The sequence below is a fragment of the Pongo abelii genome, chromosome 11 (assembly GCF_028885655.2).
Source record: "Pongo abelii isolate AG06213 chromosome 11, NHGRI_mPonAbe1-v2.0_pri, whole genome shotgun sequence".
NCBI classification, from domain to species: domain Eukaryota; kingdom Metazoa; phylum Chordata; class Mammalia; order Primates; family Hominidae; genus Pongo; species Pongo abelii.
The window spans coordinates 71,269,706-71,293,355 of NC_071996.2; the positions used below are offsets into that span (position 1 = coordinate 71,269,706).

Genomic DNA, 23,650 nt, shown 5'->3' on the forward strand with positions numbered 1-23,650 from the left:
TAACAGAGCGAGACTCTGTCTCAAAAAAAAAAAAAATTTTTTTTATATAGTTAGGAAATTACCCCTACCAAAAATGACAAAATTAATTAGAGTTGGATTACAAATTGGCTCTTATGAAATAGGTGTTCCATAATTGTTCAAGACACCTACATTTTTCAGGAGTCTGGTCCTGTCGATAAGACCCTGGTTTTAACATTCTTGCACTTCTGTTTAAAATAGAAATTGCCTTAACCACAGACAAACCAAACAAAAAAATAATAACTGAACTGAATTGGACAATAGAAATTAGAGACAGAGGTCTCTCTGAGTTGTGGAAAGGTGGATAGGTAAGTGAGGGTCCAGGATAGGTAAGTGGGGGTCCAGAAGAAAGTGGCTGTCACCCAGTGAATCAGGAACCAGGGCAGGAGCCATGAGAGCTAAAGGGTTACAGAGGAAAAGTACAAGGCACTTCAGAAAAAGAGACACCACTAGGGGCCTCCTCCTTCCCCTTGGGTAGATTAAGTCGAATTCACAAGGAACTGAGAAGTCTACCTAATCTAGTTTCTGTTGCCTTTGTAAACCAGATGTTCAGCTTGGCTGAACATCCACCAACCTTAGCACTGTCACCCACACTGATTCTCAGAACAAACAGGAATAGTCCCAAGGGAATGTTGTAGGAAGGAGTTTATGAAGACATCTGTAAGAATAAAAACCTAGCCCTGTTTCATTTTCATGACTACGAGTAGTATTAGAGAGTACTTATAAGTGCTTTGTACCTATTCCAATATGATAGATAAAATTAAGTCCTTACAACCCCAGAAATAATTTTATTCTTGACCCTTAATTTCCCAATTTATATCTGAATACAAATGCTACGTAGAACAGTTACATATCAGGGATTAAATAGTAGAGTGATTACTTTTTATTCAACAAAGTTAAAATATATTTTTTAAATAGTGGTAATAGATAAGAAGAAGCTACTAATTTTTAAAATCTGTAATGTTGCTGCTCTGGCTTCTACACGTCTCTCCTTACTTGACTCCAGCCATACTCACCTCCTCACTATTCCTTGAACACATCAGGATAGAAAGAGCATGATGGATAATGCCTTTGCCTTGGTTGTTTTCTCTGGCTTGAATATTTTCTCCCCATCTGTCTGTAAGACTAGCTTCCTCATCATCTTTAAGTCACCTTCTTAGAGAAGCCTGCCCTGGTCTAGCCCCTCTGTGTACTATTATAATCTGTCTCCCCCAGCAACCAGGACTCCTCACCTTTCTTATCATGATTGCTTCTTTTTCCCCCATAGCACATTTTGACCTTCTACTGTAAGAGATCCTTTACTTATATTTTTTGTCTGTTCTCCCCTACTAGAATATACAAGTTCCACAAGGGCAAAAGTATTTGTCTAGTTTGCTTACTTATTCATCCTCAAAGCCTAGAACTGTCTAGAGCATAGTAAATGCTCAGTCACTATTTTTAATGAATAAATGACCATATGAATATTGACTTTTCAAGATAAAAATTTAGGTTTACTCCCCTAGATTTAACCTACATGTTGTGCTTTTTCATAATCACGATCTGCTCATACGTCAGTTTTTGGATATGCTTTTCATTTTCTTGCTGTCTCCCCTAGAGAGAGAGAGATTCAAATAAATCTACTCTAGATGAACGGTCTATGGGGAATAGTCCTCTTCCTCCAGAGGCTTCAAATAGAGCAACATTAGGGTCAGTCTTGGCATTTAAGTCTCAAAGAAATTCAGACTTACTCTGAGAGAAATATATAGATTAGATAAAAGTATGAGTAAAAGAGAGACTATATTTCTAAGCAACAGAAATTCCATATCACAACAAACCATGTCCAGATGGTCAGGAGATAATGTCAGAAAAGAACAATCTTCACTGAGGCCAAGATGAGGTTCCCTTGAAGCCGACCAAAATAAGGATGGTCAATTTACTGTTGTTTCTGCAAAATATATTTTTTTCTGGTGTCTATGGACAGATAATGATTAAAATTCAGGGCTTCAATCCCCACCGGTATGCAGTATACCTAAGTAACAAGCATGCATATGTACCCCCCTGAATCTAACATAAAACAATTTTTAAAAATTCAGAGCTTGTTTGTGTAGGTCCTATCAGAAAAGCCAACATGGTAGGATTCTTATTTTAGTATCCCAACAGGCATATTCTGGGAGAAGGATGCTAACACTGAGATGCACATTCCAAGAAATCTGAGATAACAGAAAACAATCACCCCCGTCTTAGTCCATTTGGGCTGCTGCAGCAAAATACTGTAGATGTGGAGTCCTGTAAATAACAGAAATTGATTTCTTGTAGTTCCAGAGGCTGGGAAGTCCAAGATCAAGGCTCTGGCAGATTCGGTATCTGATGAGGGCCCATTTCCTGATTCATAGATGATGCCTTCTAGCTGTGTCTTCGTATGGTGGAAGGGGCAAAGCAGCTCTCTGGGGTCCGTTTTACAAGGGCACTAATCCTATCATGAGGGTTCTGGCCTCATGCCCTAATTACCTCCCAAATGCCCCACCTCCTAATATTATCGCCTTGAGCATTAAGATTTTAACATGAATTTGGTGGGCACACAAATATTTAGACCACAGCACCACTTTAAACCTTGCTACATGGCTTATCAACCATTCTGTAGGCAGTGGATTGCCTGGGCTGGGAGCCATATGATGCCCTTTTCCTCTGACCTTAACCTACTGTCCCTTCATAGATGCCACACCCTAGTCAAAGACACAGCCAATACCTTCCGAAACCCCAATCATTAGTAGTCAGAGAAGTGGTCCAGTTAAACCTGTATAGTTGCCCCAAAGATCTTCCTAAAGTTCAAATGCAAGTAGTGCCCTTCTTTTCTTGAAATTATGTAGTGATTTCTCCCATAGCTTCAAATTATTTGGCTTGGTACAAAGCACTCTTTATGATATGGTCTTTGTCCTGGCATTGATCGCATTCTTGGTAGTCACTGATGTCCTCCTATCTCCTGTGACCCTAAAGAAGTGCTTTGCCCTTTTTGCCATATGATGACACAGCTAGAAGTCACCATCTATGAACCAGGAAGTGGGTCCTCTCCAGACACCAAATCTGCCAGAGCCTTGATCTTGGGCTTCCACTGATCTCCTGTGTGTCTCTCCCAACACGTGATGGACTCCTGGAGGATAACAGTTACAGCTTATTCATACCTTATTCATCCTCAGTGCTAGGTTTGTGGAGGTTCTCAGTAAATACTGGTTCAGTGGCTGAATGGCTAAATGGAAATATGAAGTTGCTAAACTCTAATATGGATGTTTCTTCTTCCCTCAAGGACTTTGGCATTATGTTCCTGCACCACCTTGTATCTATTTTCTTGATTACCTTTTCATATGTCAACAATATGGCCCGAGTAGGAACGCTGGTCCTTTGTCTTCATGATTCAGCTGATGCTCTTCTGGAGGTAAAAGTTTTCTTTCATCTTTAAGAATACAAAATCCAAAATTTAGGAAGTCCCCAATCTCATTAGCTCTTCAATGTTATGTTAGATGGTGCTTGGGAACAATAGTAAATAACTACATTGAAACTGCAGAGTGTTTCTTTGTAGGTTAAGCTGGTGAAAATGAGATTCTAAATTAGTATGTAAACTTTTATACAAAAAAAAGTTGTTAATAAAATGCTGAAAACCTTTACTGTTCTATACTTAAGAAATGAATGATTTTACAAAGGAAAATCATTATTTGATTAGGTTTTGTTTTGTGTGTTTTAACTTTTACCCTAATTTATTGGGAAATTTTGTAAAACTCAGTTTAGTTACTAATGGAAACTGTACATCCCAGTAAAATTAAGTAGGGGTCATCATTTTTATTGCCATACACATTTACCTAAGGTTTTTACAGTGAAAAGGGCATATGAATTGCAAATTTTATGTAGAAACTGTGTTTTCTATATATGTAAGTATAAGGGATATCTGTGGAAATATTGGTTACATATGAATTGGTTACTATTATTTAGAATTCTTAAAGTGGTAAAATAAATATGTTCTAGCATATTTCAAAAGGAAAAATCCCAAGGAAAATTGTGATGTGATATTTACTTTTAACTATGGCTCCTGTGAAGAGTCATACTCAATAATGTTAATAATTAAAGTCTTTGCATTTTATATTAAGAAATTAATATAACTGGTCAGAATTACCTTATAAGAGTACAAAGCCTACGTAGAAATGGTTCTTACAATCTGATCTGAATTCTGATTTTTTTTTTCCTTTAGGCCCACCGTTTTGCTTTAAGTGCTTTGTTTTGCCACCTTTGAAGCATTTACTATACTGTGAATGTAGACTAGACATGCCCTCAAATAATGACTTGTTATTGCAATATAAGCAGAATTCTATGCTATAAAATTTGAATCTACTATAAAGGCAATTAAGGTTTGAGGTATATACAGCACTTTGTTAAAAACTCTGGTCCTTTAGTGTTAACGAAACAGAAAAATAGACCTAATGGGCTAGGTAAGTCCAACGATAATTTGTTGCTATGATTTTTAAGTGATTCAAACTAACCTCTATTCAACATATTTTTTAATAGGACAAATATAATTAGTATAAGGGCAATCCCCTGGAAATGAGTTACCATTTGGTTAAATCTTAAGTTTGCTTGAATATAGAAATTTATGCTGCAACCTAAGGCTGTACAATCAATCCTATACAATTAGCCAACTTCATTGCCTGTGGAAATGGCTGGGATGATGTTTGGTAGTGCCATGATTCAGAAAATTTCTAAGTTCCACTTGTATCCAGAAAAAAAAAATTCAGAAATCTCAGTCATGTGGCTTAAAAACAAATGTTCTTCATCACCTAGATTGTCTTTAACATTATAAAATAAATAACACTTAGAGTATTCAATTAATGAGATAGGTCACCTGTCAGCTCCTCAACATGTTATCTTATGGCCTAGACATTTCTAAAAAGTTTGTGTTTAAAGCTTATTTATTGAATACTGGTGAAAAAATATAAAAGAAAAATTTTATGATTTACCTAGCCAGAAGAAGGTAGAAGGTACCTTTTAACATAATTTATGGTGTTACACCTGAAGTGTTCATGAAATTAAAAGCTTATCATCCTAACTTCCACCCAGTTAATAAATATTTCCCCTTAGGAATACATTCCTCTCATAGCTTTGTGCTTTATTTAAAGCTTTTAAATTATAGCTTCTGTGGATAATGTCAACAATCTTTTCAAATCTGACTCAGTTAATTTAAATTTCCAAGAAGTAGAAAATAATGTTATAAATTCAGAAGGCATCATCAATTTATAACCCTGTGTGTAGGTGCTGTGAATTCTATGCAAAAATGTAAAAAGAGATGATTAAGCAAAATTATGTGTTCAGTCTCACCTGTTTTTAGAATCATCTGTAAAAAAAGTAGATGGTAGAGAAAGGGATGTGATTTCTTCCCTAGACTAATTTATAATATAAAAAGTCTTCACTTAAATCACTGTCATAAATTACGAGAGTACTTTTCACAGACCCTTTGAACATTAGTGGCTTTCATCTAAAAATGACCCATTCATGTAACTTTGAAAATTCTACCTAAATGGATTAGTTGAAATGACATGATCTTGACACTTTCTTCATTTCTAAGTTCATGAGAATAAGCCAGAAAAGCATCTCCCCAGAGTACTCCTTGTGCCTGTTTAAAGAAAACCTATAATTTTAAGGAGAAAGGGAGAAAAATGCAGAAAAGCTCCGTATATTCTATATAAAGTTTGTGGCCCCAGTATTTGAGATTCATAAAAAGGTTTAAAGGATTGTCCAGCAATTCTGTTTGAACTGTTATGCCAGATTTCTGCTTTGGTGTCTCTGGCTTGCTAGTATCATCTGTGATGCAAGAATTTCTTATTTTTCTCTCTATTTTTCTGAAATCAACCATACAAACGAATTTTTCAGGTTGCTGAATATTTTATTAAATCTGTAACAGTCAGAAATTCTACTTACGGCTAATGCTGCCTTTCACTCAACTTATAATTTATAAATACTGATGCATGATGTATGACATTTCAGTCACAGGCAATTTTATGTATCTGGTAAGGTATATCTTATAGGAGATTCATGCATATTGAAAGAAGCTTTTTATTATCAGTTTAACTACATTAATATATCACATTCCTTTCTTTCATAGGCTGCCAAAATGGCAAATTATGCCAAGTTTCAGAAAATGTGTGATCTCCTGTTTGTTATGTTTGCCGTGGTTTTTATCACCACACGACTGGGTATATTTCCTCTCTGGTGAGTATGCCAGTCTCCTTCCTGATAGAACCACCCTTTCCAAATAAGCTTTCTGAACCACTTTCCTTTTGAATTTTACCATAAGTATTTAGAGGTTTAAATATATTGGCGGGGAGGGGAAATACCTCAAGAAGCAGCTTGCTTTCATCTTCCAGAAGAGGGTTGCACTCTTTACTAATGATTTCCACAGGATAGTTGGAAAAGGATGTGGTTTGCATGGGTTCTGAAGCCACAGAAAGCCATCTGTCATAGAAGGCACTAGTCTAGAATATGACTCAAGAACCTCAGCTGTGAAGGTTGGAATTAAGAAAGAAACCATGGTGTTGCAAACAAGTATATGACAGGAATCTCCTGTACCAGGGGTTCGCAGAGGGTTGTCCCTGGATTAGCGGCAGCAGCATCACCTAAGAACCTGTTAGAAATGCACATTCTTGGCCCCACCCCAGGCCTACTGAGTGAGAAACTCTGGAGATGAGTCCTGGCAATGAATGTGTTTTAATAAGCCTTCCTGATGATTCTGCTGCATGTTAAAGTTTGAAAACCACTATCCTAGATAGTTATTTTCATTAGCTGTATACCATTCTAACCAAATAGTCTTTGAATTATATCCAAAGTCTCTTCCAGCTTTGTATTACTTGGCAAATATGCCTTTCATGTTTCTTCCAACTTACTGAAGAAAAATGTTGACCAAGAGGGATTCCTGGTCTACCCCTGAAGAATTTCTTTAGGTTGACCTCAGTCCCCCAAACACCAATCTTCCTGTATGATTTTTCTACTCATTACTAAGCCTTCTAACTGTTAGATCGTCATGTCTGCCATTTCCCCACCTTGTTTAAGGTACATAAAAGAGCTTTGTCAAAGGTCTTAAGGAATTCAGGATTTACTCTGTTGAGTCACTCCCTGCACAGATAGAGGCAGAGTCAGAAAAAGAATGTGAAGTCAGATTTTAGAAAACCTTTGCTCACTCCTGGGTCTTCATTCTAAGTACTTGCCCCCATCTGTGTGATTAGCCATCTACAACAGTAAGCTTTACCAGTCTAGAATATCCATTCTTTGCCTTTTCCATATTGTTTAGGTGTGGCCTTTAAAATTCCAATGAGCTGCCATTTTTTGTGTGTATTTAGTGAAAATTTACTGGGCATTTGCTGCATTACCAGCACTGGGATGGTACTGGTAATGCTGATAATTCAGTTAGACATAGGGCTGCCCTTGGGGCATTTGCAGTTGAATTCCTACAGGTCCTTTTAATATTCTGGTTTATAATTTGGGGTATGGGGTGGGGGAGGCCAGAGATTATAATTTTTTTTTCCAAACATTTACTGGACATAGGTAATATAGATGGATTATCAATATTTAAATAGTTTTGTTGCATTTACTGAGGAGCTCTGTTGGCTAAATTATACATTATAGCAAATAGAGTGTGTGTGTGAAATAGTGACTCACCTGTACAGGGTAAGGTGTAATGGAGGTAGATCAGACTTTAGTTTTAAGAAGCATTTCATAGACCTATTTCTCCTTCAAAGACTGTGCTTTAGGTAGAAGAAACAAAATTATTTCCCCTGCCCTATATTCCTTCTTGTTTTCAACCCATTTCTTTGGATTCACCAACAATACCTTCCAGGTTCCTCTTGACTATATTTGAATTCATCATGAGTCATCAGAATATTGGTAATTGATGGGTTTAGTAACACTTGGCTTATTCTCTGTTATATCAGCAATCCATGGTCCTCAAAGACAGCATACACCATGATTAGTCTTTTAAGAACCATGCACTGCTCCTCCAGACTTCTCTTCCAGTCACAATACATCCTTCTAGAACAACCCTGTCCAACAGAAATATAATGCAGGCTTTATAGTAATACAGTATTTTCTATTAGCCATACTAAAGGTGATTTGCATTTAAATAACACATTTAACTCAGTATATTCAAAATAGTATATATATTTTTTTTAAGACAGAGTCTTGCCCTGTCGCCCAGGCTGGAGTGCAGTGGCGTGATCTCGGCTCACTGCAATCTCTGCCTCCCAGGTTCAAGTGATTCTTCGGCCTCAAGTAGCTGAGACTACAGCATGCACCGCCATGCCCGGTCTAATTTTTTTTTTTTTTAGTAGAGACGGGGTTTCACCATGTTGGCCAGGCTGGTCTCAAACTCCTGACCTCAAGTGATCCACCTGCCTCGGCCTCCCAAAGTGCTGGGATTAGTCATGAGCCACCATGCCTGGCCCAAAATACTATTTTAACATATCAACACATTAATATTAAAATGTTTTGAGTATCTACGGTCTTTTAATTTATACTAAATCTTTGAAATTCAATGTATATTTCACATTACCACACATCTAGATTTAGTTTAACTACATTTCAAGTGCTCAGTAGACACACGTGGCTATCTTATTGGACAGTGCAGTTCCAGAAAAGAACAACTATCACAGTCTTTTACAGTGACCAGATTCGACACATTTTCTGGGGTCTGAGTATCTTGATTGACATTCTTAAGTCTGCTGTTTGCTGCGTCTGTACGAGTCAGGATAGTATACTGGTTAGCTGGGACGTTTGGACCAGTGTGCGTGGGTTCAAATCCTGCCTCCACTGCTTAACACCTTTGTGCTGAAGTTTCCTCATCTCTTAAATAGGAATGATGATGATGCCCACTCACAGCATTGTTGTAAATATTAAGTGATTTTATGTCTCTATAGAGCTAAGAAACATGTCAGGTTCATAGTAATTGCTACGTAAGTATTGGCTTGTTAAGTGAGATTGTTTATTTAACATGAAAAGAAAGACCTCTTAGGAAATGAGTAGGAAAAAAAGAACAATAACTCAATAAAGTATTTGGAGTGGCTCTGAATAGGTACGGTTCAGAAAAATATAAATGACAAAATTATAGAAAGATTTAACCTCACCATAAGCAAATTGTAGCTTCCAGAAATACAGTTATGTACCATATAGCTACGCTTCGTGGCCATTGATGGACCGCATATATGACAGTGATCCTACAAGATTATAATAGACTCAAAAAGTTCCTATGACAACATCATAGCACAATGCATTCATTACTGATGTACGTGTGTTGATGCTGCTGTAAACAAACTTATTGCGCTGCCAGTCACTCCTCATTCTTCCCTCCTACCATCCCCTGGCAACCACTAACCTGCTTTCTGTATCTGTGAACTTACATTTTGTGGTCATTTTATATAAATGGTTTCATGCAATATGTGATCTTTTGTAACTGAGTTCTTTCAGCTTCCTGATGTTTTCAAGGTTTATCCATGTTGTAGCATGTATCAGTACTTCATTCTTTCTTATTGGTGAATAATATTTTATTATATGGATATACCACATTTTATTTATCCATTCCTCAGGTGACAGACTTCAGGATTGTTTCCACTGTTTGGCTATTGTGAATAATGCTGCTATTAATGTTTGTATACAAGCTGTTGTGTGAACACACATTTTCAGTTCTCATAGGCATATGCTTAGGAATGGAACTGCTGGATTACATTGTAACTCTAACTTTTTGAAGAACTACCAAATGTTCTTTTACTTTAGTTTTTTGTTTGTTTGTTTGTTTAAAAAAAAAAAAAACTAAAGAAAAAGAACACTTGGTAGTGTTTAAAAAAAAAAAAGAAAACGGGGTCTTGCTCTGTTGGCCAGGCTGGGCTACAGTGGTGCCATCATAGCTCATTGCAGCCTTGAACTCCTGCGCTCAAGTGATTCTCCTGCCTCAGCTTCTCGGGTAGCTAGGACTACAGGTATCTGCCACAATACCCAGCTGATTTATTTATTTATTTGTAGAGACGGGGTCTCACTACATTGCTTAGGCTAGTCTTGAACTCCTGGCCTCAAGCAATCCTCCAGCCTAGGCTTCCCAAAGTGCTGGTATTGCAGGTATGAGCCACTGCACCCAGCCCACCAAACTCTTTTACAAAGTTGCAGCACCATTTTACATCTGACCAGCAATGTATGAGAGTTCTACTTTCTCTACTTACTGGCCAACACTTACTATTTTTTTGTATTGTATTCATTTTAGTGAATATTAAATGGTATCTTATTGTAGTTTTGATTTGCATTTCAAATTCTTTACCCATTTGTAATTTGGTTATTTGTCTTTTTATTGTTGTAAAAGTTTATTTACGATTATATATCTGAATGATGAATATAATAATGTATATTATATATAAAGGACTTATCCGATATGTAATTTGCAAATGTTTTCTCCCTTACTGAGGGTTGTCTTTCACTTCCTTGATGATGTCCTTTGAAGCATAGAAGCTTTTAGATTTGATAAAGTTTGTCTATTTTTTCTTTTGTCACTTGTGTTTTTGATGTCATAAGAAACCATTGTCAAATCCAAAGTCATGAAGATTTACTCCTGTTTTTTTTTCCTAGGAGTTTTCTAGTTTTAACTCTTCCATTTAGGCCTATGCTGTGTTTTGGGGTGATTTTTGTGTATTGTGGAAGGTAGGTATCCAAGTTAATTCTTATGTGTGTGGATATTCAGTCATCCTCACACCATTTCTCGGTTGGCTATTGCTTTTATTATGATCATCTTCAGCACGTAACTCTAACGAAGCAAACTTGTGTTTGTCACATTCCTCACTTACTGCCCTTTACTGGCTTTCATTCATTCCCACCTCTTGGAATCACACTATATTTTATCTGTGGCCTGCTTCCTAGGTTGACTCATTTGTCCTGCCTGGGAACTCTTCATCCTGTCTAATAAGCCAGGAGGTGAGACACGTTTGCACAGCCCTTTCCCCTTCTCTCCAAGCTGGGATGCTGTCCAAGGGAGTGTTGATTATTTCTGTCCAGAGGACATCTGGGATGCAACCCTCCCACACACCGGTCACCAAAACCGATCTCTCCACTGTTCCTTCCTGATGATATCACTGTCCTCTGTGGCCTCCCTGTGTAGATGGTTCCAGCCAATGCCTGGCCTGGCTGTTCCTAGGACATGGCTTACCCCAGAAAGTGCAATTTTTGTATCCACTCTGTGCTGCTGTTTAATGACCCTATTTTGGAGGGGAGGATAAAGAAAGTGGCAACTCCTCTTCTTGCCCATCACTACACTGCCCACAGCCTCACCACAGAATCCCTTGCTTTGCTTTTTCTTGTTCACAGTCTTTCCAGGATTGAGAGATAAGTAGAATATGATGGGGGAAGAGACCTTTGTTGTCAAATAATTCAGCTACCACATGAATAATTCCAGTGGAAGGAAACCCTACACCTCTAAAGACAGTCCCTTCCAGTTGCACACAGTGGCCATTATTAGAGAGTTCTGCTCCAGGCTGTCACAGTTTACCTCCCAATATTTTCTGCCTTTTTGTCCTAGTTCTGACCCTGGAACGATATACAGTGTCTAATTCCTGTTCTGTACCTCAGCCCAGCAAGTATTCAAAAAACAAAAAAATCCAAAAATTCTTACTCCCCCCTTTCCTATTACCTTCATCAAGATAAACATTGCAAATTCCTTCAGTCATGTTTTTCTCTGGCTTTCAGGCTTGTCTTTTCTGATTCTGAATTTTATTGTATCAAATCATCTGGGAACATTACATCAGTTCTTCAAAATGTAGTTTTCTCTACCATTTGTCTTAATAATACCTTGTTATTTTGAATCAGTACTTGTATGATTATGTCATATAATGACTGTGAAATAATCTTGTTAATACTGTTATGGGTTTCCTCCAGGTACGCGTGATGGTAATCTTTGTAGAAGCATCATCTTCTCACATTTTACTAACATATGAAACTCTGAAATTGTAACTTCATAATATGACCATCCTAGAAGCCAAGATAATGTGTCTGTATTTCCTGTTCTCTGTAGCAACATTCTTCTTCCGTAATTACATATCTTTTTGCTAAAACCTGAGCAAACGTATGAATAGGTTTACTATATCAAGAGTCTTACTGCTTTACCAGTTTTATCAAATAGTCAAATATTTAGTGGGTCTCTCAGGATTTATCTGGTAGGAATTCTTTCCTAACACATCCTTAAATAATTTGATTGTTCCTTTATTAAATGACATCTGTAGAATCAGGTAGTTTCACTGTTGATACAATTTTTCAAATACATACTTATTTTTCCCAGATGGTGCTGTATATAGTCAAGATCAAATTTTAGCCAAGTCTTTATTTATCATATACTTTTAAAGATTTGGGTTTGTAGTCAGTATTCAAAAGCTTCAATGATATATATTGGATACATGTTGCACTACTATTATCAAACAAGCAATCACTGGTGCCCCACCTACTTGCCATCACTCAAAGTGTTAAAAGTTTAAATATTTTCTCTTGTATTTAAATTTCTGGAAAGTCATGTCTAGTTAGCTCTCCTCAACTCAAAAATCTATGCATTGTAGCCTTTATTTTGTAGTCACACAGTCAGTGATCTGATCCTTTTTGAGAGTAAATCTACCCGTCATTGTAAGCTGTTACAGTTTTCATTGATCTGCATCTCTCCCTCATAGTCCACTTATGTGTAATCTCTACATTCCTAACAATTTCCCGTAAAAGCTGTGGTTTTAATATGGCATAGATTGTACTCAAACTCATTATAACATCCATCAACAGTGCATTACAGTGGCTACTCAGTAAGTATTTGTTAAGTGAATTAGGTACTCTTTAATTATAAATGGTCTCATGTCCATTTTCTTAGTTGATTTCCTTAAATCTTTGTGAAGTAAGATAGGTGCAGTTTCTCCCTTAATACTCAGAGAAAGCAGATTCAATTAGTCAATGATTCACTGGGCTCTTGGACTCTGGTCTCCTAATATCAGTTCAATTCAACAAGTGCTTACTATGTTCCATTTGTCCTTTCTACAATACAGTATTCTCTTATTTAAGGCCATAAAGCATTTGATGAGATACATTTTTGGTGGTAGTTCAATAAAAAATAGTCATTTAAAAATAATTGCCTCTGTCATTCTGCCCCAGTGAAGATAACATATTGCAAACGTTATCATCTATCAGTGATACATTAGAATCTGGTAAAGAAAGGAGAAAATTCACAAAGATGCTGAAAGAGAAGTGGCATGGTACAGTGGCTAGAAAGGCTGCTTGTTTTGAGTCAGATTTCTCCTCCCACAGTGTCTGAAGACCAGATGTGTGATTTCTCTGCACTTATGTCCTCATCGGTAAAATAATGGTAAATACTCTACCTACCTTGCCAAAAATGTTAAGGATCAAGTGTAACAGTATTTTACAAACTATAAAATTCTCTATAAATATTAGGCATTTTTCAAAATGTGCTGTTACTGTTAAAGATATAAATTCCCATTATAGCCAAGTGGTCAGAAGTTCTTATTATATTTTATAACCTCCCACTAGTCTATATTAAGGAATCATAACCATAGATACATCTGAAATAAAATTCTAAAATGGTCTATCCAATTATGAGACTTAAACTGCCTCATTTTAGTGGCTTCTGTTCTCAGTAGTCAGTGAGCATGTGATATTGAAACTGTACCAGTTTGCCATATTCTCACAAATCCCAAGTGAATGGGCATACCACTGTCACCAGAACCTCTTCCTGTGGCCAGATAATGATTTTCCACATCTCCAGTCATGTCCCATGAAGTGCCAAGGCCTTGGCTACAGGAGGGTTAGAGTCAAATACGTACCTTTACTAGTCAGCTACTGTTCGGACAGAAGCATCTGTCTTCTCAGAACGTTGCTTTCTGTTGATCTCTTCACTGAAAAGTAGGGGAATTATCTGTGGATTTGTTCTCTCTGAAGATTTCTACACCTAAAAAAAAAAAAGTTGGCTGGGCATGGTGACTCATGCCTGTAATCCCAGCACTTTGGGAGGCCGAGGTGGGCGGATCACAAGGTCAGGAGTTTGAGACCAGCCTGACCAACATGTTGAAACCCCATCCCTACTAAAAATGCAAAAATTAGCCAGGTGTGGTGACATGCGCCTGTAATCCCAGCTACTCAGGAGGCTGAGGCAGGAGAATCACTAGAACCTGGGAGGCAGAGGTTGCAGTGAGCCGAGATCGCACCACTGCACTCCTGCCTGGAGACAGAGCCAGACTCCGCCTCAAAAAAAAAAAAAAAAAAAAGTTACAGAGGAGACTCAATCATCCTTTTACCATTTTCCATTGTAAGATTTGAAATTCATCTAGACATGTAGGAGAAGATTGGCTTTTTATCTGATTTATTTTTCAAAATGTATTTTACCAAAGTGGCATGGCTTATATGCTTTTCTGAATTGTTGATAAGGAACAGATTAGTCTCAGACTTCACACATTTGAAAAACCTGACTTTTCATGCAATCCCTTGACAAATTTGCTCTGAAATTTGCCTTGGTGCTGGTCTATGTTAAATATATTAGAAAGATTTGAAGGATGAAACCTGATATCTTTTGGGCGTAATGTATTTTGGTGTGTTTTTAGTAATTCTTACATCTATAAGCATTGGTTAATACCTTCACAGGATGTGAAAGAGTTAGATGGAAATAATGTGTGTTGAGATGTCTCTTTCAGATGAACATAAAAATTTTAATGTAATTTCAGGATTGAAGGGCTAGACCAGAGGTCCACAAAGTATGGCCTGTAGGACAAAGCAGCCCACTGTCTGTTTGTATCAGTAAAGTTTTATTGGAACACAGCCTTGCCCATCTATTAAAATTGTCTTTGGCTGCTTTCTGCTACAGTGGCATGGCTGAGTAGTTGTGACAGGGTTATGGCCCATAAAGCCTAAAGTGTTTGCTTTCTGGTCTCTTGCAGAAGAGACTTGCCAACTCTCTAGCTAAGCCATTAAAAATTAGTCTCGTGAGTAATAAGGCAGTGTGGGTGGAGTGAAGTACTAAATGCATTCAGACTTGGAATAGTCTTTAAAACTGTTGTCCACTTTAGGCACAAAAAAAAAACATGCAATTACTCTTTTTTTTTTTTCTTTTTTTGATATGGAGTCTTGCTCTGTCGCCCAAGCTGGAGTACAGTGGCACGATCTCGGCTCACTACAACCTCCGCCTCCTGGGTTCAAGTGATTCTCCTGCCTCAGCCTCTCGAGTAGCTGGGATTACAGGCACCCACCACCATGCCCAGCTAATTTTTGTATATTTAGTAGAGATGGGGTTTCACCAGGTTGACCAGGCTGGTCTCAAACTCCTGACCTCAGGCAATTACTCTTAATATTGGGAAGGGAGAACAGAATATGCTCTCGATTAAGTAGGCTTTTTCCTTTTGTGACTTGAATCAACAAAAAAATGCATTGTCGCCAGCCGGTTGCAGTGGCTCGCGTCTGTAATCCCAGCACTTTGGGAGGCTGAGGAGGGCAGATTACCTGAGGTCAGGAGTTCGAGACTGGCCTGGCCAACATGGTGAAACCCCATCTCTACTAAAAATACAAAAATTAGCCAGGCATGGTGGCACATGCCTGTAATCCCAGCTACTAGGGAGGCTGAGGCAGGATAAAATTGCCAGAACCCGGGAGGCAGAGGTTGCAGTGAGCCAAGATTGTGCCACTGCACTCCAGCCTGGCCAACAGAGCAAGACTCTGTCTCAAAAAAAAAAAAAAAAAAGACAAAAAAAACAAAGTGCATTGTCCTAGTAACGCTCTCTACACAGAATTAATATCTTAAGTGTTCCTTCCCTCCTTCCCAATCCCTGCAGAGAAGCCTTTGCTGGGGGAAGAGAAAAAATAAAAAGATTGTTTGCTCAAGGTATTACAAGATGTGTTTACCATCTAGGGAGAAAAATCAGTATGACCATTTCATCTGTTTTAAAAATATCTGAGTGTTGTAATAAAGTCTCATGCTAGGACCAGAGATGTGAAAATTGTATATTTGACCAGGCATCTCACTTACTTGAGAGAACTGATACTTTATGGAAAATCCTAGAGTAGATGAAGAACCGTCATCAACTATGTTTCTATTTGCTTAGGCTGTTATACAGCACAGTTATATACCAGGCTAGTGCTCTCCATCCTTACTTCCCATCACCTCCCTGACTTTGGTCTTGGGTCTCTCCTGCCAACTTTCCACTCCCATCCATGCTGAGCTTCTTCTCAACTGTCCTAAGCTCAGCCTTGGACTGCCGTGTGCCTGCCCTTTGCCTTCTTCCCTGTGTGGACCAGTACCAGAACCATCCCAGAAACCTTCCCTGCAGAATCCCAGAGTGCAGGGCTCTGTGGTGCTATCAGAGCAGGCCACGCTGGCTGTGTCCTTTCATTGGCAGAACCTCTTCCATGCCTCTGATGGCAGTGTTGCCAAGGAGATGGAACCACAGGATCACTGGCATCCCTAGAATCCTTCTGTTCCTTGTGGGGCTATGTCTTATCATATATTATCATTTAACTTTTGATGTCTTTGTGTCTTGTTTCACAGGCAAGAGAGCAAACACTTCATAAATTCCTCACAGACAATCATTTCTTCTTTATCGATCTGCTTATCACACGTTACTGTGAGCCTGCTGTGCATCAGGCACAGTGTGGGTGTTAGGGATGTAAATATTGATTAGGTTATGTGCCCAGGAACAGCTAGCTCTAAAAAACCATCAATAAATATTTGTTAAATGGAGAATGAAATTTTAGCGTTTCCCCTGCAGTTTGGCACAATGACGACTGAGACTTTGCAGCCCACGTGCATCTTTCCTTATGATACGTAATCGGCCCAGTCGAAGAAGACAAAGACAACAGTGACTTAGTAGCTTCAAAAGCAGGAGCATCCCAGCCACTGAATTGTTTTGATCAGATAGAAACAGATCAGATGGAAACAGTACTGCCTTTAGTAAGTTTAATAAGTCCTGCCTTTATCCACAACTGGTCATAAAACAGAAATGCTCAGTTTATAAAGTGGATTGTCAGTGAATTGGAAATACAAGCATCAAATGTATTTAAAGAAAATCACAAAACAAGTAGGTCTACTAAAATGCAAACTCTGACTAGCTGTGACCAGCAGCCTGGTATGAGGCTTTGATGATTGTGTGTTGTATGTTGGCTCCTAAGTGAAGCAAAGAGAGAGGGCAGCATGGGAAGGGAAGGACAAATGAGAAATAGCAGGGGGTGGGAAATTATCTTGCCCCTTCCATGCAGTCGTCCAAGGAAGAGTTCTGGCATAAAGATTTTAAATTCTGTATGAGGGACCTGGTGAGTCATCCCCAGCCACCCTTGTGGATTTCTCATCAGGCTTACTGTGTTGTCAATTAGGTGCCCAACCTCAAATTCGTAACAAACTCCATGTCTCTCAGGGCAAGTTGCAGCTACCCAATGTAACTATCTTAAGTACTTTTTTGAAAGGACAGCATATAAACCCACATATAATTTTCACAAACAGTTGTGTCTTAAGACTACTTTATATTCTACACAGTCTGCAGCCATGCATTAAAGAGACATTGCAAAATAAATATTTGATTTGTTTGGTGACTAATACATTGTGTTGTGATCTATGAGTTATTCCAAAGTTATGAAGAAATGTAGAATCTAGGACTCATGAAAATATTTATTAAAATTGTTCAAAAAGACCATTGGAAACATGTTCAAAGAAATGATTCTGCATACATTCCATATAAGAATGACCAGACTGAAACAATTCCAAATGCTTTTAAATTCTGAGAGATACAGAAGTACTGTTTTAATCACTTAATATTTTTAGATGGTCTTTGTAATTGAAATACAAATATAGCAAAATGCATCTAATGAAATGGAATTGTCTGTTAGCTGTAATTCTGCTACCCAGTAGTGTATGCTAATTAAATAGGGAAATATTTGGGGTTGTTTCCCGAAATAACATCCAGAGAGTGCCCTGAGTCACTTCTGTTCCAAACGAGCCTCCTACCTGCTAATTCTGTCGTGCTCTGCAGTCATAACTGATGTTAATCTGAAGCAGCACAAGATTGTGAACCATCAAATAATAGGAAAATATTTTTCAGTGACTTTTTATTATACCTTTTGACTAATAACAAATGAACAAAACAAAATAAGGAAAAATTTCTAGTTATCACTGAGTTAACCAGAGTATTTCCATTAATCAAGATTTTAGTATACCAAATTTCCTAGTTTTTAATCTCATGGAAATATAAGGGTATTTTATCTTTTGTATGCTGCTGAAGGGAAAACATCGTCATACAGCAATGAATACTTTAAGGTGGTGTTCAAGCATCATTTGACCATGGAAAGGGAGGGACAAAGGAGAAGTAGCAGGGGGTGGGGAATTATCTTGCCCCTTCCATGCAGTCATCCAAGGAAGAGTTCTGGCATAACGATTTTAAATTCTGCATGAGGGACCTGGTGAGTCGTCCCCAGCCACCCTTGGGGATTTCTCATCAGGTTTACTGTGTTGTCAATTAGGTGCCCAACCTCAAATTCATAACAAACTCCTTGTCTCTTCAGTGAATTCAGAAGATATGTGAAGCACTGAAGGAATTTTTCTTTGTGTACAAGTTCCTTAAATTACTTCCCTTTCCTAGAACACTACATTATGTTAGGAGCACAATTTGCCAAGTCAGCATGTCATAAAAATTGGTCAGAACCCTTTCTTATACATTAAGTCTACAATATATCAGAGAAATAAGTCAGTTGCTGCACAAAATAGGTTAAAGCTGCTGTGAAGAGGTAGGGAAGAAACAGCTTGAATGTCTCTCTAAGTAATGAATTATTCATGGAACTTGACCCCCTTCTTTCCTAGCCATATGATTGCATTTATTTCAAATTGTGGCTCCCCCATCCCATTAAAAAATTTAAGTAGATGTTAAATTCCCTACTCTCAGTAGCAGTCACATGGCATTTTCCTGAAGCACTGTTATAATGGAATTGTTTGGTAATCATTCCTTTCCTTGTCACATCTCTCCACTCAAGAGTGAGTTCCAGCAGGGCTAGGACCACATCTCATTCTCCCTTTATGTGCTCAGTCCCTTGCACCTGGTGCTGGTGCATCTTGCAGTTCATCTGTGTGATTTATTCTGCATCTTAATTTGGAATTCACCTTCATAAATGGCCCTCCCCAGACTGGTAGCTTGTTTACTTAATTCAGTCTAATATAGTATAACCCTTTTTACTTTTTTCTCCCCAAATCAAGGAAAAATATTCTGAATGCCACAGTAATACTTATTTAACTTCTCTCTTCTCCTGAGCACACATATTCTACCTAATTCTCCTCCGTTCTATTATTTTCTCACCCCACATGCTGTCCCTTACAGCTGTTGTCTGGGTTGAACTCTCTTTCAGGCGTAGTATGTAGGGGACTGGCCTTTGGGCAACCCGCACAAGACATAACTGACTTGTGGCTTTTCTGACTCTTTCTCTCTCCCTTTTTTTAAAACTTGCTCTCTATCCATCCTTCAAACGTTTGGGGAAGATGATGAAAGATTGCTTTATTCTGAAAATAACTACATACACAAGTAGGGTCATTGTTTATTTTTATCTTCTGGCCTGCTTTTTTTCCAGAAAGAAGTCAAATAAAGTGATGCTTGGTTGTGTGTTTACAATGCAAAGAGATAGATAAATATATATATATCAAAGAGCTATATTTACATATGTAAATAAAAACATACAGTGATGCCGAGTTGTGCTTATTATGATCTACATCAGATAAGTATCACACCAGTGGCTTCCATGAGTTCATGGGGCTTCTTTTCATAATTAAATTTGGAGAGATTATCACTTGCTTCCTGCTGCAAAACAATAAAAGGAATAAAATGGAATATGTTTATCACATAAATAAGGGCCTTAATGGTTTTGAGATTTCAGACAAAACAACTTCATTGCATTTACATGAAAACCCAACAGTTTCATTGAAACTGTATTTTGCTGGCACTTTTTGTGCTTATAGAGTCTTGGTACAACAAATAGGCCTTGAAACTCTCATGTTATCATTTAGAACTAGAATCAGGATACGCTTCTCTGGACCACTATCTTGAGAACCTTGAAAAACAGCTAAGTAGATTTCCACATCACCTGAGAACAGATGGAGATTGTTTTCCCCTTAGCGAAGAGGAAAGAGAGTTAATTTTCCTTCATGTTAACACTGTTCCCAGTATGCAGTGACAACTTGCTGCTCCTTATTGCTTCTACATCTGAAAACTTCTTGGCAGTACAAAGTAATGCACTTTTATTGGAGAAAAGGGAGAAAAATTTGACAGTAAGGTATGTCAGTTACTAGAGCTGTCATTTAACCAAATGCGTATCTTACAGTAGAAGAGTATATAAAGTTAAGAGATAAGCAGCTCAACTGCAGCACAGGAGGAAGACTAAATACATTTCTTGGGAGTTTTTCCAGTCGTAACAAAAGCCTCTGACAATTCTGGAAATATGATGATGGTAGAGGAGCAGGTAAAGGTTGACAAGGGTCTTGCCCAAGAATCTGGATTGCAACGGACACATGTGATAGTAATCATTTCCCATGCCTAATGTAGCTTATCGTCAGGAAAGTTTCTCAGGCCTTCTCTTGAACCCATTAGGGGGAAAAATCAGATTGCCAATACTTTATTTCAAAATGGAGGGGTCAGCAGTATCAAATACTGCAGGGCAGATCAAGGCAAATGAAATTACCAGTCGCTGTGAAATTGTACGTGTTCTCTTCTTCATCCATAAAATGGGAGAATCGGAATAAATGTCAGTTGCTAAAAGTTTTAGAGCTAAAAGCTCTGAAAGTTTTATGATGTTATGCTTTGGAAATCATGAGGGGGTTGGTGACCTTCTAGTTAAAAAAAAAAAAATGTATAGAATTATCCATGCAAGGGATTCTGGTATAGGAGGTGTGGGCGGTGAGCAAGAAGAGATAGTGGATGTAGACTACTTGTTTAAAAAGCTAGCAGTGTATAGAAGGGAAAAAAAATAAGCTGACCATCAGTTATTGGCTGGGAGATGCCCAGGAAAGACATGCCTTGGCTCACACCCTGGGGCAGATTCTGAGGGCACTGCTGCTGGAGGCTGTCAGCTAACTGTGCCCATCACAGCTGAGTGATAAAATGTCTTGCAGGGAGATCTGAGCGGCACACATCCTTGGTATAATTTATGCCACTATAAATAGGAAGCTAACACTGAACCATTTATGCCACTATAAATAGGAAGCTAACACTGAACCTGATGAACGAATCCATCAGGAACAAAAGACAGACAGACACGCACACACACACATGCACATGCACACGTCAGCATGGCTGTGTTTGGCCATCTATCAGTAGTCAACAGGGTTAATCAGACTGTATATTGGGAACATACATGGCTTTGTTTTCTTACAGACTTAAATTTGAAGAACAGTGATAATGAACTCATTCTATATCACTTTGGTTTAAAAGTTGCTTAGCAATGGGACAAAAACAAAAGCAACTAGGTTTATATTTAGTGCTCTATATGCATCTGGAGCACATTTCAGAAATAATTCAAAAAGGCCAATTCATTTCATGCCTTCTGCTACTAAATGAATGTGGGGGTCAAGCTGCTATTTTCACAGTGCAAGACATTTATTGTTGACTTAAAAAAACTCTCCCACTTGTATATAATCACTATCCTGACAAATGACACTGTAGAGTTTCAGCTCCTTAGGCATAAGGTAGAACAATCTTTAAGAAATAAATATTAGGCCACAGGAGTTAAAAAGAAAGTATCATCCAAGCACAGATTCAAAGCATTTAAACACATACATTGTTCTCAGGTGGACCAGTTCTTCACTGAGTATGTGTTCTTTAGGTTTGCAAGACTAATCTTATGTCTCACCCCTCCTCAACTGAACAGTATTGGCACTTTGATTATTCAGTCAGTGTAGGACTTTTTAACTCCGTGCCAGGCTCATTTGCAGCTATCAGTGCTGATACAACTTCATGCCATATAATACTTTTAACAGACTATTTCCACACCCCTAAAAAAAAAAAAAAAAATTAATAAGCAACTGATCAATTAAGGTTAATGGTAGATTTAGGCCTATAAATTGTACCCATCTTAGTCGTTTCTGCTTCCTAAAAATTTACACAAGAACAGTTTTTTTCTGGGGTAAGAGGGTGTGATTGACACCCTAATTCTGTTTCTTCTGTTTAGATTGTGGAAATATAATCAGACCGTTTCAGGGCTCTATGAGTGTAATCCTTGGACGTGAAACAGTTTCTGAGTACAGAGTATGAAGTGCTGGTGAGATTTTGTCACCAACAGCACTTAAGAAGTATTTTGGCCAGGTGCAGTGGCTCATGCCTATGATCCCAGCACTTTGGGAGACTGAAGAGGCAGGATGATTGCTTGAGCTCAGGAGTTCAAGAGCAGCCTGGGCAACATAGTGAGGCCCCATCTCTACTAAAAATTGAAAAAAAAAAAAATCAGTCAGGCGTGATGTCACATACCTGTAGTCCCTGCTACTTGGGAGGCTAAGGCGGGAGGATCACTTGAGCCTGGATGATTGAGGCTGCAGTGAGCTGTAATTGTGCCACTGCACTCCAACCTAGGAGACAGAAGGAGACCCTGTCTCAAAAAAAATATATATATATATATTTTTCTTGGCAGCTGGGTGGGGCGACTCACACCTGTAATCCCAGCACTTTGGGAGGCTGAGGCGAAAGGACTGCTTGAGGCCAGGAGTTTAAGACTAGCCTGGGTAATAATGCAAGACCCCATGACCCCATCTCTATGAAAAACTGCAAAAATTAACCAGGCATGGTGGTGTTTTGATTTTGGTATTAATTTACTCTTAGTAAACTTGATCAAATCAGCACTCTTCTCCTACTTTTGTTACCATGACTGTAAGTAAGTGTAATAAGGCCTTCCTTGGTAAAGAGTTTTTGGGTATATTAAGTAAATATGCACATGAAAGTATCTCAAGGTTTAAAGCACTGTATGGCACTGTGTCTATTTCATTTGAAAACGATGGTTGATACATGTACACAATGAAGACCTTATCAGACCCAAGTGGGCTTTTTATTTTTAAAGACAGAATCTTGCTCTGTTGCCCAGGCCAAAGTACAGTGGCACAATCATAGCTCACTGCAGCCTCAAACTCCTGGGCTCAAGGGATCCTCCTGCCTCAGCCTCCCAAGCATGGGCACTATAGGCATGTCCACTGTGCCCAGCTAATTAAGAAAAAAAAATGTTTTGTAGCAACAGGATCTCACCATGATGTCCAGCCTGGTCTCGGATTACTGGCCTCAAGGATCCTTCTGCCTCAGCCTCCAGTGTCTGGCCATAGGTGGGCCTTAGATAAGGGTACCTACGTAGAGGAGGATTCTTTGAGGGAAAAAGGCTTAAATTGAGAAACGTCTGACTGTTCAAATTAGAACAGGGAAAGTGAAGAATAATCCAGCTGCAACATTTAGTCAGAGAGAATCGTGTGATGGCTAGCATTTTCCTTCCAGGTTTTCAGATGGAGCTGACGCATGTGTAGGGACAGCCCTGGCATGGCAGTCAGTGCACGACAGGCTTGCTGGCAGCATGTCACTCATGCCTGCCCTTCCCCTTTACTCTCACCCTACCTCGCCCTCACAGA

General features: G+C 38.5%; 1 protein-coding gene and 1 long non-coding RNA gene across 3 annotated transcripts in view; one reads left to right on the top strand and one right to left on the bottom strand.

The window, feature by feature from the left end:
- The window catches only part of CERS6 (ceramide synthase 6), a 320,581-nt gene that overhangs the window by 258,973 nt on the left and 37,958 nt on the right, over positions 1-23,650 (top strand). For both annotated transcript variants that reach the window (XM_024243197.3, XM_054549443.2), the window contains exons 7-8: positions 3,299-3,427; positions 6,140-6,246. In XM_024243197.3, the coding sequence (XP_024098965.1) occupies positions 3,299-3,427; positions 6,140-6,246 (236 nt within the window). The remainder of the gene's footprint in view (positions 1-3,298; positions 3,428-6,139; positions 6,247-23,650) is intronic.
- LOC129058022 (uncharacterized) lies at positions 3,348-22,463 on the bottom strand. The gene is made up of 3 exons (XR_008522834.2): positions 16,055-22,463; positions 13,866-13,937; positions 3,348-3,445 (listed from the first exon to the last, which is right to left on the bottom strand). It is a non-coding gene; the product is annotated as an uncharacterized LOC129058022 (long non-coding RNA).